The 18,149-nt window shown below is 42.8% G+C and overlaps 1 protein-coding gene across 1 annotated transcript; it reads left to right on the forward strand.

Annotated features, from left to right (window-relative positions):
• The first annotated feature begins 5,031 nt into the window (after positions 1 to 5,031).
• Positions 5,032 to 6,437, forward strand: LOC120503669. The gene is made up of 2 exons (XM_039712385.1): positions 5,032 to 5,529; positions 5,733 to 6,437. Exons 1-2 carry the CDS (start codon positions 5,032 to 5,034, stop codon positions 6,435 to 6,437), a joined length of 1,203 nt encoding a protein of 400 aa, XP_039568319.1.
• Positions 6,438 to 18,149: the final 11,712 nt, after the last annotated feature.

Consider the following 18,149-nt stretch of genomic DNA (forward strand, 5'->3'; position numbering starts at 1 on the left):
AACTAAAAAAATAATTAGAAACAAATAATTAGAAACATGGAAATGTGAAAATATCAATGCACATTTTCATAAAAATACGAAATTACTGAAATTACAGGCAAAAAGTACATATACTAAACTCTACTATAAAGGTAGGTAAAGCTGTACTTTAATTACATTTACATTTAGTTACATTTACAACTGTACTTTTTACATTGCTGGAGTTTTTTCCTTGTGAAGAGGAGCTAGGATATTGCTGAAGAAAACTGACACAACCAGGATGGGGCAGTGTGCCGTGCTCTGTGCAGACGGCTGCCAGGGGCTGCCTGAAGAGCGCCCTGCTGCAGCCAGAGCCCCTCATAATTTGCCTCATCTGCCTTTTTATACAATCTGGTCTCATAAAACAGATGGATTTTTATTTATTTACTGTGGGACATAAAGACAGCTCAACAACTGCACCAGTGTTTCATTTCTTCAAACAAAATTGTATACAAAACAAGTTCTATGAGAAAGTTCCATCAGAGTCAAAGCAAGTTGCTGCATGGTTCAGTGAATTCAGTTATTTTAGAAATACAGCCCTTAGCACAACCCAGGCACACCCCTGACACTTTCCAGCAGTATGAGATAATCTCTATGTAGCAACAGGCTCTTCAGGCTCAGGGTGTTCCTTCCTGAAGCCTTTTCTTAGCAGTCCACTCAATACTCAATGAGTTAACTGCTGAGTGGAATCAAACTCCATACCATGTGGAACTGTAATAAACAGACAGTGTGACGCTGGCTCTCGTGAACCTTAAATGTATAACGTTAAAAGAAGTTCTGCTGACGTCTGGAGTTTTTATAGATGACTTTTGTAATGTTGAAAGTTGATCTCCGACCATTGGGAAAGCCAAAGTGAGAGGTGGGACAAAGGAGGAGCTGGGTTGGAAAAGTGCCATGTGCGTGAGTGTTGGGGGTTGTTGCCTTGCCAGGTGATTAGTGTGGCAATAGCCTTATCTATTAAGGATTGTTGTGGGTGTGCGCAGTGTGCCTCTGGATCTAGTTAAGCACCCTTTTATCTTATTTTTGTTCCTTGTTGTAGGTTAGTTTTTTGGTGGGGTTTTGTTTTGTTTTGTTTTGTTTTTTTGGTTTTTTTTGTTTTTTTAAGACGAGAGGATCATTTCTCACAGATGCCAAAAAAGGTGAGGCCCAAGCTGCCCCTTTTCCTCACACACACACCCCCGGAACATTCCAGGCTAACAATCGCTTCCAGTCTCACACTCACACACGTCTGACCAGTCTTTCACTCCTGACTCTTCTGGAAGCATCATCCCAGACCTCCTGCAGAACCTGTTTGATGGTCATGACTTGAAGAAGCGTGTTTCCTGGGCTGTTAGGGTCCGCTTCCGCTAGCTACAGACCCTTGCCCACACAATACTTCATAGACGATGGTAAAAGATTAGAGAGGCGCTCTCCTCCACGTGGGAAAACGTTGTCCTTATTCCAAGACACACATCAGGCAGACAAACCCATGGGAGAAAAGAAGGCTTTCCCTGGCAGCTGGGAGCTTTTATACCCCCTGGGATGGGGACAGAGGGGAGAGGTCCACAGCCAATGGGACACCAGTGAGGAGTGGTGAGGGGAAGGGTAACCCAGAGGAGAGACCACCAGGTGGTACTGGGACAGGTGAGGGAAAGACCATGTGATGGGGAAACGGGGTAACAAACCACGTGATATAACATAAGCTATGCAGTGCAATATGAAAGTATTCTGTGCAAATTCCCAATCACCCAGTGCAAGAGAACAACTAAACTGGTGCACCAGAATGGTGACTGAGGGAGCTTTTCCTGCAGCCCTGGAAAGGACTCTGGGGCCCTTGGCCGATGATGAGGGTCAGGGAGAAGCACCAGTCTGAGACAGGAGAGAAAGCAGAGACCAAAATTTCTCTAGCAGAGAAATAGAAATTTATTTCCGTCTCCTGAACCTGCGCCGTCTGCGCCGCCGTTTGGAGCGCCGGCAGTTCCTCCTCCTTTGGAGCTCCAGGACGTGCTGGAGGGTGGGGGCCCTCCTCTTTCGGAAGCAGGGGAGCATTGGAGGCGAGCGGCTCCTGCCGCGGATGGTCGGGGAGGGGCTGGGGCCAGGGCTGGGGCTGGGGCCGGGGCTGGGGCCGGGACTGGGGCCGGGACTGGGGCCCTGGGCAGGGCGAGCTGCCGCAATGGCCACCTCCTGGCTCTGCTCCTGGCTCTGCTCCAGATTCTGCTCCTGCCCTGTGAGCACAGACACGGTCGAGGGCTGCCCGGGAGCCCCCTGCCGGTCCGCAGCGGGCCCGGCCGGGCTGCTGCTCTCCGCGGCCTCGGCCCGCCGCTGCCGGCCCCGCCACGCTCCTGCCAGGCTCTGCCGCAGCCGGGCCCACACGGGACTCAGTCCACCGACAAGCTGCACCCACACCCTGGACAGGAAACCCACCGTGGGCATAGGCTGAGGGTGCCCTGTGGTGTCCATGGAGTGGTGGCTTGTCGCTGTCTGGTTGGTGGCTTCGGGCAAAGCTCTGGACGGGGTCTCCATGGCCACAGCTGCTTGGCACAGCAGGCAGAGCTCAGCGAGCACCACGAGCAGCTCTCCATGAGCCCAGAAAAAAAGCCACTCTGAGCCCACACTTGCCCCAGTACAAACACTGGGGGTCTTGAAGTCACAATGCATCCACTGGTGACATCACAGTCATCCAGTGAGATCATCCCATTGTGCCAACATTGTGACCTCAATGCTTATCTCACAATCTGTGAGTTACATGAAATTTCCATTATTCCTTGCTTCTTGAGTCTTTCCCCTGCAGTACTGGGCACCCTACAGAGACCAAAAGAGAGAATGAGAGACTGAAAAGACTGAGAAGTGTCCACCTGCCTGACCAAAAATCTGGGCAGTGTTGACACGGAGAAATTTTTCTGATGGCAAGTCTGCACAACAGATACACAATATTCCTGCAGTCTATTGGCTTCTTGATCTGGAGATTCTGTGAAACAATTACCACAGGCAGTCAAACGGAATCATTCCCACAGAAGATTCTTGTGAATGCTCTTGGAACTAACACCATTAGCGAAGTGCTAGCGTTTCACAGTTGAATTACATTATATGGGGAAGTTCTTTATTTTCTTTTTCCTGAAGCTTGCAAGTATTTTGCTGGTCCTTTTGTTTGCAACGCAGCACATATTTTACACAGTTCCTTTATGAGTTTTAAAAATGCCAGACACTTGTATAATTTCTTTCTTTGACATGGAGTAACTTTATAAATATAACAAGTTCTGATTTTCTTGGTTTACTTTTTTAAGTAAGATTAAATCGTGATGGTTTAATCCTCTCACATTCTTGCAAACCTGTTGTGTTCCTTTATAATTTTATGGCGACTTTGCTGTCGTATTAAGCTGTTCAGTTTCTAAGAATGCCCAACAGTGCAGTGCAGTATTTCTGACTGCTGCTAGACAGAACTGTTGCATGGACTGCTAATACATCTGCTGGCTATGAAAACTTAACTGAGAAGTTGCGTGTGCAGAGCTAGAATTGTTTTTACAATGTATGGATTCCTTCTCATATTCTGCAAGTAAGATTTATCCACTCCCTACTCTAAGACACAATTCTTATAACACTTGAGACTGATAATTAGTTTTAACTCAGTTAACTACTATTAGGCTGATTGCAAACATAACTTAGCAATAGCAATGAACCCTCTGTTCTTCATTTTTAATGAAAAAAATGTCTAGACCTAAAATATGCTCCAGTTAAAATTCATATTTGTCAATGCATTTGATTAAAAATTTAGATCTCAGCAGTATTTTTTTCCTTGAGTTGCTTATGAATCTAGTATCTTCTATCACGTCCAAGTAGTTGCTGTGACTCATGTTTCTTGTGTCTGTTATAAATGCCAAGAAAATGCAATCTCTGCTCTTCTAACACAGCTCTCTCTGTTGATGATGTGGGACAGGGCGTGCTGATGGAAGGGACAGGGACGAGAATGCAGCAGGCACAGAGCCAAGCTGACAGAGGGATGATCTCTCTCTGGCAGTGGCACTGAAGGAGAAGAGTTTGCAGGCAGGACAGAAAATGGCTCTTTGTTTCATCTCTTCTTTCAGTGCTGCTAAGAATGTGGAGATCAGACACAAACTAGCAGGGCACTGAGGAGCCCCTGTGGTGGCAGTGAGCAGCTCCGGGCTCCAGGCGCTGCTGCTGGCATTTTCTATTGAGCCATCTCCAAGGTCTTCTGTTGTGCTTTGTATTTCCTACTCTGTCAGCAACAACCCCTGTCCTGAACAGGCTATAAAATATGAGCAAAACAGCTGAGAACAGCCATGCATGGAATCCTATGGCTCAGGAGCTCTCATGTCAGAGCCATGCCTGTGCCTTATGCTTGTCATCACCTCCTTCCCTGTGCACAAAATAGTGATTGGTGGAGATTTTTTTGCCCAAGAGCTCTTGAGAAGCAAATGTGTGCTGGGATTCTCATGTGTGTATTTACTGACTGCCTGGGCTAGCTCTTAGAACTCCAACACCATGCCAGGAGTGGGGAACTGCCTCAGTATGGGGATTTACCAGAGACAGAACCTTTACAGTCACTTGCTCTAAGGTGCCAGATGCAAGCCACAACCGGGACCAGGCACAGGAGAAAGGAGGAGGCTTTCCATCTTCAGCATTTACAATGAACAACAATTCATCCCCAGTGAAGGGAGGAAGACCAAACTAGCCACTAGTTGTGTTCTGCAAAGGGTTTTGAGCAGATACAAGTCAGGGGGTGGATACAAATAGCTAACCAATAGGAAATCTTCAGGGGAGGAGTGAGGAATTACATCAAGTGTTTGGGGCCAATTGAGGTAGGAGGGTAGAGAGAATGGATCACATGGGCCAATGGGGCTTCGAGGAGTAGGGGAATTCCAAAGGGGTGTTGCAGTTAGGGATTGGCTTGAGGTTTAAGTGGCAGAGAAGTTTCCATGGCAGGTGCCAAGAGAGGCTCTGGGGACATTGCAGCTGCCGCCAGCCCCCTGGACCCTCCCAGCCAGCCATGCTGAGCCCCCTTTCTCCCACCAGGCCATGTCTCCAACAGTGGCCTTTGTTTTGGCCCTGTTAGCCAGCCATGCTGGGCTGAAGTTGAATCTACAAATCAAAAAGGATGATGTTAAACGGATGCTGGAACGGGAGGAATATCTGCATCAGGAAATGACTCGGCTCCTGCAGGAGGTTGATAACAACAAATCCATCATGGAAAGCCTGCTCTGTTCTGCACAGCAGCTGCTGTGGCTGCCTTGGCTCACCAAGGCTGGGCAGAAAGGGAATCCAGAAACTGAAAAGAGTGAAGCTGAACGGATGCAGGAGCGTGAGGAGTATCTGTTTCAGGAAATTACTCGGCTCCTGCAGGAGATTGATGACAACAAGTCCATCATGGAAACCCTGCTCTGTTCTGCTCAGCAGCTGCTGTGGCTGCCTTGGCTCACCGAGGCTGTTCTGCTCTCTCTGGCCTTTTGGCTGGTCATGAGATGGAAGCGTGGCTCTGCCAGTAGGAGGAGGCAGGAGGGATCCAGCAGCCAGAAGGTCAGTGAGCATAAGGACAAGAGTGCAGACTTTTGGCTGTGCCCACCCCTTCACCAATGGGCACATCCAGGTTAAGGGTGGAGGGGGCTGTGAGCAACCTGATCTCCTTGGGAATGTCCCTGCTCATTGTTGTGGGGTCACCCTGGACGGTCCTTAAAGGTCACTGCCAAGCCCAGCTGTTCTGTGATTCTGTCATTCTGCAGCAGGGCCTGCCCAGCACGAAGGTGCTGCAGGAGCTGGTGGACGAGCTCCTCGGTGTCTGCCGAGTGCTCTCCCGGAGGAGCTTCATGCCGGAGCTGCACCCAGCTGCCAGGACGGACACCAGCCCTGCAGCCTGCAGCGTCCAGGAGAGCAGCAGCAGCTACCGCACGCTGGTCATCCTGCGGCCACCCCCCGGCCACTCCTTCAGCCCGGAGAGCACCAAGCGGCCGCCAGCCAGGCGCATCCGTGTGGCGCTGGAGTGCCTGTGCTCCGGGGAGCAGCTGCTGGGGCACACGTGCTTCCTGCACGCCGCTGGTGGCCAGCTGCCCACGGATCAGGAGTGGTACCTGCTGGACACCCTCTGCACGGGCTCCTACTTGGACCTGCAGAAAGTCACCCGCTGGGTGCAGATGTTGGTGCTGTCGGCCTGGCCGCTTCTGCCGCAGTCGCGCCACTGCCAGCTCACGGCGCTGCCCTCCGGCAAGTCCTGCAGCTTCCAGCTGAGCGGCGCCTCTGGCCTGCACTGCAGCATCGAGATGGCTCTGGCCGTGCATCTCAGCAGCTCAGGGACCCGCCTGAGCCTTGAGTTGCCCTCCAGCAAGTCCTGCAGCTTCCGGCTGAGCGGCGCCTCTGGCCTGCACTGCAGCATCGAGATGGCTCTGGCCGTGCAGCTCGGCAGCTCAGGGGCCTGCCTGAGCCTTGAGTAGGCAGCAGCCGGCTCTGCCAGCAGCACCGTGTGGGCCAGAGAGCTGCCACCTCTGAGACTCACCGCTGCGATGGCACTGCTGCTGGGGTGAGCATTGAAGGCAAAAAGGAGTTGAGGAAGGTGAAGAGAACCATTCCTCATTGGACATTTTTTGTTTTCTCTTACAATTCTTTAGTTCCTTATTATGAAATTTGAAAAATGTAGCTAGATCACCTCTAAAACCTCCCAAGGCAGAGCTGGGAAGGTTAACATGATTTCAAATATGTCTGAGTTTTTTTTGAGAAAAATTACATATCCATAGGAGTTTTCTTATACCACTTTTCGTTGTTTAAAAATAAAGTTCTTTGACTAATACTTGGTGTGCCAACATGTCACTTGTGATGTGAATACAGACAAGTCAGAGACATTAGTAAATTATCAATACAAGCAATTACAGTGGCAATTAAAAATTTCATTGACTCCCCACAAAACCGTGTTAACTGTAGTTGACAGCACCATGTCCACTCTATTAAAGGAAAAGAGAAAAATTTGCTCTCTACAGACTTACTATTAAAAGGAAGATAAAATTTCTTGTACCTGTCCCAGACGTGACAGAGCCTAAGTGAAAAATTATCATCACATCTCAATTTAAAACTGCTGGCAGCTGCCCCACTCCTGGACTCATTCTTCTGATCTTCAGCAGGGAGGTGGGGGCGTTCCTAGGAAAAGAAAACAGCACAAACTTCTGAGTAAAACCAAACTGTGAAACTGCATCAAGTCTGGGATCGTTTGGGCTGGGTCCTAACTTGCATTTTGTCAAGTGCTCGCTGCACTGCTCTTGTTGCTTCCCCCAAATTAATAATTACTATTACGCTAATTGTAAGAAGAACTTGACACCAGCAGTGTACCTCCTCTTTGTTTTCCTTCTGAGTTAGAACAAAATAAATTTGAAGATAGATAATCCCTGAAAATTTGTTCCTCTTCAGTTCCAAGTTGATCCATAACAATTCTAACTAACAGAGAGCAACAGACTATAATCTTTTCCAGAAGCTCTTCCATGGCTGAGGGAGCTTTTCCTGCAGCTTCTCGCACTTTCTCACAAATGCCACCCCCATAACCCCCTGCTACCAAAACCAGGTTATGCAAACTCAATATAGGTATTACTCAAAGAAAGAAAAGAAGAAAAACTTCTGAACTGCTCCCCAGCACCGCACTGGAATACACACATCACTGCCAGAACTCAGCAATATGCATTAAACCCCACAATTTCTTCAAAGGCTCCAGCAGATTTTGGGGTAAGTCTTCAGCAGAGAGACTGAAATCTGAGGAAGTGTGTTACTCTGAAATTTGCATTGTTGTTTTCTGGAAATAATTTAAACAGTTTTACATCTGATTTATTCCTCATAGAGAATCTCATTGTTGACACGGGATAATCCTTCAAATGTAAAATTTTCATATCTGTTTATTTTCTACAGCATATGTGGTAAATACTTTTAATGGGAAATGGGTGCATGAAATTAAAGCAGCTTCATTTCCATCCCAAACCTCTAGTCCAAAAGGTGCTGCAGTTTTGTAAATGTTTCCATTAGGATCAAGATATTGGGGTTTTAAGTAACTTCCTTTATGGATGATTTTGACCTGATACTTATTCAAATTTGAAAATTGGAAAAAATTGATCCAAAAATTGCTTTCTCCTTTTCTTCAGAAAAAAACCCCCAAAAACGTTTCTGCACCATCACTGGAGTTTTAAATGACCACTGCTAAATATTTAGAGGGGTTCACACCAGTGTCATTGCATTATTCTTTGCCTTCAAAGTGCCTGAAAATTTGCACATCGCTGTGTAATGAGAACACTTGTTCTTTTTATTTCTACTTACATCTGCTGCAAGGTCCTACTTTTTACAAGAGGTGAGCAGTCTGACTTCTCATGTCAGTGTTGTCTTTTCATTTTCAATTCCTCTAATTCTACTAGCTTTAAATTATAAACAAGACTGTTCAGCCCTACCCTGTCTGAGGTTTAGTTCCTTTTGTACACAAATGCTCAAGAAAGAGACAAGAGAAATCAGGAAGAAGGAAGAGTCCTGGCTCTCCTGGTGGAAGAGATTTGCTCTGAACTGGGAGAGACACAGGAGGAATTCACATGAGCTTTTCACCTCATGAATATAGGCCAGATTTGCATGTGTGATTCACCTGAATTTATAGTAAAACATGCAGGAGGCTGTGCATAATATTAGACCATTTCTGTTTTCAGGTATTGGAGAGCAGGGGAACGAGTTGTGGTGTTGGGTATTCCAGATGCTGTTCTCACTAATGAAATAATAATTCTTTCAGCCTTTGTGCCTAACATTCATTTTAAAAGCAACACCAATTTAAAGTATTTCACTGGTGGATGTATATGAAGAGACAAACACCATAACTTGCAAGGTGCCAATTTTCCATTTTTCTGCAGCATCTTCTATAATAGAGGAGATATTGGAGAGCTGGAGACTGCATTGGGCTTCACCCAGCAAAACTTGCTGTTTGCAACAGCAACCTACAGGGAGTGATCAGAGAAATGCTAGTTGTCCACATGAAATTTTTTCAGCATTTTCCTCAGGTATTGTTGAAAGACGAGAAATAAAGAACCAGGACATTTTTGAACATTTAAATTTAGTTAATTAGGGATCTTAGTAACATACCTTAAAAACCATGTGAGAAGACTTGCTATATGAAGACAACGGTGAAGGTGTTTTTAGCGTGTGGATGTGACTTCATGGTCACTTTAACTATGCAGAGTAAAGTGGAAGTCACCCTGTGAAGAGCTCTTTTATTTCTGAAACTGCTGGAAAGGATTGAGGGGAACTTAATGAGTTTTTGTGGAGTTCAGTGCAAGGAGAACATAAAGTCTTTCTCCAATTTAAACTTCTGGTGTTTCAGCCGTAAATGCCTAAAGCCAAAACAATAAACCAAACAATTTTTAATTCAACAAAAATTTATGTCACAATATAATTTTTATTTAGAAAGCATTGAATCTTATTTCAAACAGAGTTAGCAATACCAAATCCCAAAATGTTAGGTGTGGTATGAATTTCTTTAGTTATTGTGGGTTATTTTGTTATTTTTCTTCCAAACTATCTGGAGATAAGTATGGGGAAGGGGAAACAATAGGTTTGAGACAACATATTTTTTTCAGACCACCTGTGACTTAAATTAGTAATCTCGGTAATGTTATATCACATCTTTTTGTGGCACCATTTACAATGTAAAATTCTTTTGTTCTCTTGAGGAAAAGCACACTCACTGATTAGGTGCTTGTTTCCAGAGTGATATCACATACTCACTAAAGGTTAATATTTATATTTGCTAATGGTCCAGAAGTCTACAAAAATCTGAATTTTATGGCACTCAGAACTTTCAAATCTGTTTCTTTAGAACTTAAACATTTATGTAAGTCTTGCCATTTTTGAGCACAAGTACTAATTTTCTTTTTGTTATTAACCATGTATCTGAATTTATTGATAGCTCAGGCATATGCAGCCCCACAAAAAATGCAAACCTGTGCTACATGTTTCAGTCTCAAGTCCTTACTGGAGGCACATAATGGAATAAACCACCAAAACCAGAGTGAAATAGCAGCCCAGTCACAGAAAGCACTCCATCCTGAAGCCTCATGCGTATGGTCATGTACAACCTTCTTCTTTCCTTTTGTTTTTTAAAATTTTTAATGATTTTGGGTCAGTTTGGATACAGGGTGTATGAGATTTAAAATCACAAAATTTATCTGGTTCACCTGATCCATTATTTAGCAAAATTCTCCTGCAAAACACTTGAGAGAGGCACTTCCAGATGGTAGGAGGGACGAACTCGAAGCTAATTGCAGCTAGCTGGATCTTTTTAAATTCCAATGCTGAGCAACTGGGAGGGCAATACCCATGAGATGTTGTGTGTAAGCCTTCCTAGCTCAATTTCTGCAGTTCCTAAATCTGGCAATTTCAGATTCATAGCTGTGTCAGCTGCAGGGAATCCCAGAGTTCTCTCTGGGTCAGAAGAGTACTTTCAGAAAACAGCACATTTGGCTGGACACTTCCAGCTTCGTAACTCTTGGCTTGAGTATGTATTTGTAATGTTAAAAATGTACATTTTGTTCTGATTCTGCTAATCTCCATTTTCATGTGCAAAATAATTTGTGAGCTTCATTGACGTGTTTGTTGTCTCAGATTAACACCATTTCCTGGAAAGAGCATAGCCCTGATTTCCTCCAAGCTCACATTTCCCTTAGAGATATCAAACAAATCCTAGAAAAACATCATGTCCATTTACCCATTGTTTCTCAGAGGAATTCAAATTTTAGGAAAACACTTTTCAGCTCAAACTGGCATCTGACTCAGACATATAGAAAAAAAATTAAAAATTGAGTGTACTACCCACATGCCATGCTTGAAAAATATGATTTCACTATTTCTGGGACATTCTAGGAAGTGCCCACACTTCCACAGAGTCTATTCCCATTCATTCATAGAGACCCTGTGTGGATTTTGCTGTTCATCTCATGTGTCACTCTTCAAGCTGTGTCTGTGACTGTGAGAGAACACCTGATTTTCCAGCATCTTTGTACCCAAAATTGTGCAGCCCAGTCTCATTTCCAGCAGAGACATTAATAATGGCATTGGATGAATGAGAATATCATCTGAGATTTCCAGAAATCGCCAAAAGTAATTTCCATGTGGTAAGATTTTTTTATTTTATTTTAGGGTTTTGTTGGCTGAAATTTGACACAGAAACATCGGGACTCATGGGCAGTTTTGGGGATTTTGGCCACTGAGCCTCCCAGTTTGCAGACAGGTTTTCCAACTAGAGGTCAGCAAGTGACCATCAGAATATTTACCTCTGAAAATCTGGCTTTCGAGGTGTGGAAGTGACCTTATTTTTCAGAAGTGTGGCCTAATTTAATGAGAGGAAAATAAAGCACCTGGTAGAAATTCTCATATTTAGATACCCAGGACTAATAAGTTACTTCTGGTAAGTCAGATAAGAAAATTTTTAATAAAATAAATTATTATAATGTCCAGTCCTTGTGAAATAAAAATATATTTCTTCATCTTGGGGAGTGAGGGGTTGAAATACTTATTTTGAAATATGCCTATTGAAAAATATTTTTGGTCAGACATTGCAGTCAGGTAATCTTTTATCAAGGAAATTTTCCCTAGGAGGAGGGAATGAAGAAGGAAACTTTTCAAAGGCTCCTGTGTCAATACAACTTGCTCCAAGCGTCACAAGGGAATTAATCTCTTCTGGCAGACAGAGGATTCCTCTTGGGGACATTTAGATACCTGCTTTAAAAGATATCGAAAAAAAAGTTGTTAGTGAAACTGTAGCACCCTAAATTTCAGTGTAATACCTGTCCGAGGAATTTTCATAGTTCTTCTGGCCATGTCCTTTTTTTGTCTTCTTCCGTAAAAAGGAAGAATCCCTCAAATTGTAATTGCATTATTTGTGGTTTAGAGTTGACCACAGATTAAAAAAAAAATCATGTGGTAAAACAGAAATGAACAGAATGAAGAATTTAATTAAACTAACCATTGCATCCTAGCAGAGAAGCTGAAGAAAATCCTGAGAAAAAAATCCTGAGAAATCTTTACTCTTGAAGTTGAAAGCTTGGAAAATACTGGATAAAGATAGTGCTTGAATGATTCATTTAAAATCTGCCTTAAAAGTAAACAGGCAAGATAAACCCATAACAAAATATATTTTAAACTACCAATATCTCCATTTGCTTTTATTTATTTTTTTTCTTTATCTGCATCTTGCTTAGAAAAGCACAGAAATGAGAGTTCCAAAGCATAGATAGAAAGATGAGAGTAACTAAAAGTTTAAATGTCCAGGAGGATTAAAAGCCTGAAATTTTATTAGCTATGAGAAAATGTTCCAACAATAAAACATGGATTTAAGAAATGAAGATTTTTTAAAAAAAGTACTGACCTTGAAATTTTATGAAATTGGAAAAGTCCAATTTTAAACAAATGTCAAACTTCTTTCTCTCATTCTTAAATAACTCACAGTGAAAAAAAATCTGCTCTCTAAGTGATCTTTTTTTCTTTTTTCTCAAAGAAGTTTTTCTGTTTGTAGGTTTCTTCTCAGTAGCCATGGGCATGTTATTGCAACTTATGAATTATTTGCGGATAGGTTTTTTCTTCTTATTATTTTTTTTAATTTCTCAAATTCTGTTTGGTGATTAATAATGTAACTTAGCTTTAAAAGCCTGACACTTCAAATATTTCAAATTGACCCAACATGGTTTCAATGTTTTTTTAAAAAAGAAAATTCAAATCAAAATCCTGCAGAGTTTTGGGGGAGGGGGTTTGAGATTTGTTCTGTTCTGTTGTTTTTTCTTCTATCTCTGCACATCCAGGAAATAAAACAAAAGCTGAAAAATTATTGAAATTAATATCTATATGCAATGAATGAATCTTACTTTTCAACAAACGTAAGAGGTACTTTTATGCATTTTTCTTTTAAAAAAGACTGCATATGTGGCTTAAACAAAGCTGTGCTGTAGATTTTGGGGTAGGTTTTTGTCTGGTTTTTTATTTTTTGGTTTTATTCTAAAAGCTTACACTGTCAAGAACTGTCTGGCCTGATATTTTATTCACAATGTGAGATATCTGGCAAAGACCAGTGACAGCTGTGGAACATTTAATACATGATGAGAGAGTGCTCAGATTCAATAATAGTAGAAACTGGTATATCACTTAATCCATGTCAATGTTAGCAGCATGTGGGTCTTCAAATAAGTGCAAAAATGTTGGTCCTCATTGGTCACTGGGAAAGCTTTATAAAAGCACAGTCACCATATGTAGTGGGGAGATAATCTGAATTTTGGGAACTGAAACGACTTGTGCAGTTGAAACTGTAGGAGGAGCATTGGTTAAGTGGATGCATTTCTCATAGGAATGAATCAGAATTATATGTATTATACACCACATGTAGATGAGAGCAGAGACTTGAATATTTGTCTCCTGTATATTTGAAAAAGTAGACAGAACTGGTGTCCTTCCAGGCACAATTCATATTTAATTGTATTCAGTGTGGGATAGCTCAACTCGGTGCTGGAAGGAAAAAAAATGTTGTAATACATAAAATGATTTACTATATAAAGCAAACCATTTTCTGCTCAATAAATTCACTTTATTGCACGGATAACTTGTACTATATTCACTTTTAAATGGTGAGCATCTTTTAACTGCCAAATAAAATGCACCTGCCTTTACTTACTATTTGTATTTCTTCATACGTAGCATGGGATCATTAAATGCTGAAGAACAGCCAGCATCTATATCATATGTGAAGCAAGAGCCTAGAACAACCTGCTCTGTTGCTGTTTAGTCTGAAAATAACAGTCTGCTGAACAGAGGGGATTTTTTTTTTTTTTTTTTTTTTTTTTTTGAGAAGCTGTTTTTCTTTGGACGTTGAATTATTACTGAATCAGGGCTCAGTCAAACTTTTTGTTTGTTAAACCAGGCATTGACTGGCATCTCAGGACAGAATGAATTGCTGTGGAAGTGTCATGGTCCATCACGTGTGAAAGAGCAGAGGTGTAATGGGAACTTTGTGGCACTAACAAAAGATCAGCAGCAAACAGAGTCTGACACATCAGAGGCAAAGAAACATCCCTGGAGGAGGAGATGTGACGGAATCCTGTGATATTTCAGCCTTTCCATAGCATTGGAGTCAACAGGGCCAGGCTCCCAAGGATCTGTTCCTTAATTCTGACCTTTATGGTTTTTTATATTTACAGTAGATTATCCTAATAATTAGTCAGAGCTGGTAAGAGCAGCATCAGTGAGACTTTGTGATGTGCCTGGACCTATTTCAGTACCCCTAGTGAAGAGGAATGAGAAAATCCTCAAAATAAAACTGATCTTAATAGTTCTCACCACTCACTGGAATTTTCAGTAAGTCTTTTTCCTGAAGAACTTTTTTCCTCGTTTATGAGATCTGCATTAAGCAGGAAAGAAAAAAATCTAGTTTTCTGCTTGAAAAAAAATTGAGGTGTAAAAAATTTGTTTCCATTTCCAGAAGCAATTTAAAGCCCTTCAGAGCCACTCAGCTAGTCTACTTCAGGGTCTGGGTAGTCAGTGCACATCATGGAGAAATGGTTTTTCTTGTTCCTGCTCCCTCAACCTTAGTCCAGTCCTCCACCAGCCAGAGGCTATGGAGGTGACAATACCTCTCCTTACAGGCACAGGTGATGCTCCTTCCTCTCCACCTGATCCTTCCTGGGTGCTTGGGAGTTCCTGCTTCAATGTAGGAGTGTAGGAACGAGAAGCCTAATGCAACCAATTCAGGAGATAGTGGATGCCATCTGCCAGAGAATAAAGCTTCAAGGTCAAATTATAGGAAAAACAGCACAGCTGCAGAGATGAACTGAAACTGTGTGTCAGAGGAAGGGGTGTGCTGTAAAAGACTGTTTGGTCAATTGATATTTTTTTCAAATTTGAGGGAAAAAATGGCGAGACATAAGTCACTTAGGCAAAGACAATATCTAAGAATTGCAGAAGTAACAACTAGGAGCTCATAAAAACCTGTTTCTATCTGCCACATGCTCAGAGTGCAGCCTGAGTTTAACCATGATGAATGTACCACCTCCTCTGAAAGGCCTGGGTTTGTGTCAGCAATTCTCTTAAGTTATAAAAGAGGGGTTGGTTTGGTTGGTGTGGGAGTTATGTTTTTCTCTATTTTTATCTTGTTGATGCTATCTATGTATTACTGTTAAGCCGCACTGAAGAGTAAATCAGGCTGCTGAAATGAGCACAAATTCATTTGTGAGTGTGTTTGCACTGTGGGATTAAGCAACAGGGCATGAAGGGAGTTTGATAACCTTGACAATTTTTGCTGCTTTTTGGTCCATGTAATTTTGCTCAGTCTAGACAGGTCTGGTGTTATGAGACTGACCATTTGTCATATTTTTGTCTGCAGTGAGGAGCTGTCTGGTGATTGTTCTCTCCTGAGCACAGCAGGCTCAATTACAAGTGGAATGGGTATTTGTGGGTCTATTTTGCAAAAAAAGTGGCATTGTTTTGCAGCTAAAGAAACATCTGAGAAAGTCTCTGTGAGGCTGTCAGACATTTAATTGCTCTTTGAGTTGGTACACTAGTTGGTGAATTGGTGAATTTCTACAAAATGACTATAAGTCCTCAGTTAAGAGATTTATGTAACTGTATTACATAAATCCTGGGTCAGACCCATTAGCTGATGTAAACCCACAGAGTTCAATTTCCATATATCTGCTGTGAATTATATTAGCTCAGAATCCAGTCTTCTATTTTCTCAGCCTGACTGTGGTTATTATTTATTAAAAGTGAATTTGTTGTTTACAATACTCTATAGATGCAAAATAGCCAGGTTTCTAACTTAATTTCCTGAACATGAACTAAACTCATAGGAAGCAGTAAATTTGGAATATTTTTTCCAGCAGTATTATGACAGAGACCATTTTTGTTAGCTGGTCTGTTCAGGAAGTCTGAACGACATTGCAACTAACATTTTACACACAAAGCATATGAGAAAACACATGGAATGAGTTGCCTTCACTTAAACATTGAGGCAGGTTGTGAATCTGTATTGCTGCACCGGTTCTGCACATTTTTACAAAGAGACACCAGCAAAAAGAGATCCTTGGGTGGGACTGTCCCCCTCAGAGGTACTTGGCAGTGATTATTATGGACCCATGTGATGCACAGATCATTTTCTCTCTGAGAGTCTATGAAGTAGCCCTAGGAGGAATGGAAGTGCTGCTAATGCATTTCAGCCAGGCTGAACTGGCATGGATAGCAGGAAATCCAAATTAAATGTGATCCCCAGGCCATCTTGCCACGCCCACTATGAAAGAGATTTCCTTGAAAACAAAACCCAGAAGGAGCTGGACTGTACACCTGCACAACAGGGCAACAGAGCAAAGAATACGGGATGGGACATCTTCCTTGGATGGTGGTCAGCTCTGTGGGTTATGGGATACATACAGGATTTATTTCCATTTTGGGATGTTGAAAATAATCGGACCATGAGAATATCACCTCTCAGTCTTCATTCTCTTAGCTGCAGACAAGTACATAGATGTGTCAGCAAAATCAGGCAATTGGTTTCAGTATGTCTGCCAGATACGTGAAACTCATACTCCAGTCAAAGCAACATGCAGTAATAAACGAGTTAGAAATAGATTCTACACCTGGGCGAATACTTCACCTACACCAGACTTGTCCTGCATGAGTGTTTGTCTTGATCAATATTCACATTTGCGCTCTTCCCTAATCCTTATTTTTCTGTTGGCTTAATTTTTTTCCCGCCTCCTTCCTTCATAGTGGTGTTCAAAACTAATACAGGTATATCCCTAAATCCAGATTTTTCCCTTGATACACACAGGACTTCCAAAAGGGTTGTAAAATACACCACCTGTGATACAAGGTCTTGCTGCACCAATAAATCCCAAAGAGAATGGCTGCAGGAGAGGCTGGCTGAAGTGGTGTTGTTGATATACAAGTCTCTGACAGATTTCTTTCCCAGCAGTGCGTATGACAAACCCACTCCACAGATGACAAGTGACTGCTGGGCTCCCAGCAGGACTCTTTGATTCCCCGGCTGAGACCTTGGGAGCTCTGTGTTTATGTCTTTATTTAGCCTGAGTGGCAGAGGTGTCTCCTTTGACCCCTCAGAGCATGAGCCAAGGTGGCAGCTGTCACAGAGAAACACGCACAGACACATCTCATCTCAGATGATCCTCTTAGCCGTGAGTTCTGCCTTCGTGGGGCTCCCCTGACACTGCCATTTATACATCTACCAGCAGGGAAGGGAGATTGCATCTCAGAGCAAGCTGTGTCCCTACTCAGGTCATTCACTCACCAGCCCCTTCAGAGGGAGGTGTGTTTCCTTCTTGCTGGTACCCAGATGCCTGTGGAGCTGCTGTTACCAATAAAATTGCCTGACTGAGCTCATGCTTGATGAGTTTTCTGCTTCCCAATAGCCATGTGGGACCTGGTTCTTATTTTTCTTCAGCATGCCTTCCCTTCCATCTTCACAGAGAGAAGAATGGACCAGAAGTGACAGCTGTGCCTGTTGGTTCTAATGGGTTTATAGGGTCTGACAGCACAGGGCCCATGATGTGAAAACCTTGTTACTGCTAGAGAAGATTTCCTGTCTTCCATTATTTCTCAATTCCTTTATAGAATGTTTTCAGTCTCTTTCTAAATTATTGTTCTTTTTGTCAGGGAATGGCAGCCAGCATTCCTTCAGCAGATCATAGAGAAACAGACACAGGACTTCTTTTGATTCATTTGTGAAAGTCCTACCAGATTTATATCACAGAAAATAGAAAAGATGTTAGAAGTTATACCTGCTATCCCTTCTACCATGTGATTAATAACTGAAAGTACAGTCATAGTTTTTTTCCCATTTTTGATGAGCAAGGTGAAGTACACCTAGCTCTTGACATCACATGAGTATGAGGAGAGGCTTTTGGTGGCTTTTGAAGCTTTGAGGATTTTGACACCAGGATTTGGTGCACCACCAGCTGCAGCAGACCTGTGAGACACCAAGTGGTGACTTGCACTTCATGACAATGAACAAGGAAAGTGAAGACAACATAGGAAGTCAGATGGACTCCCTCCCTCCCTCCCTCCCTCCCTCCCTCCCTCGGGCTGTTATGAGGTTTTCATTGCATTGCAGCCATGGGAAGCAGTCATGGCTTTCCCCTGGTGTCCCT

The sequence above is a fragment of the Passer montanus genome, unplaced genomic scaffold, assembly GCF_014805655.1.
Source record: "Passer montanus isolate IOZ18808 unplaced genomic scaffold, ASM1480565v1 scaffold266, whole genome shotgun sequence".
Taxonomy (NCBI): Eukaryota; Metazoa; Chordata; class Aves; order Passeriformes; family Passeridae; genus Passer; species Passer montanus.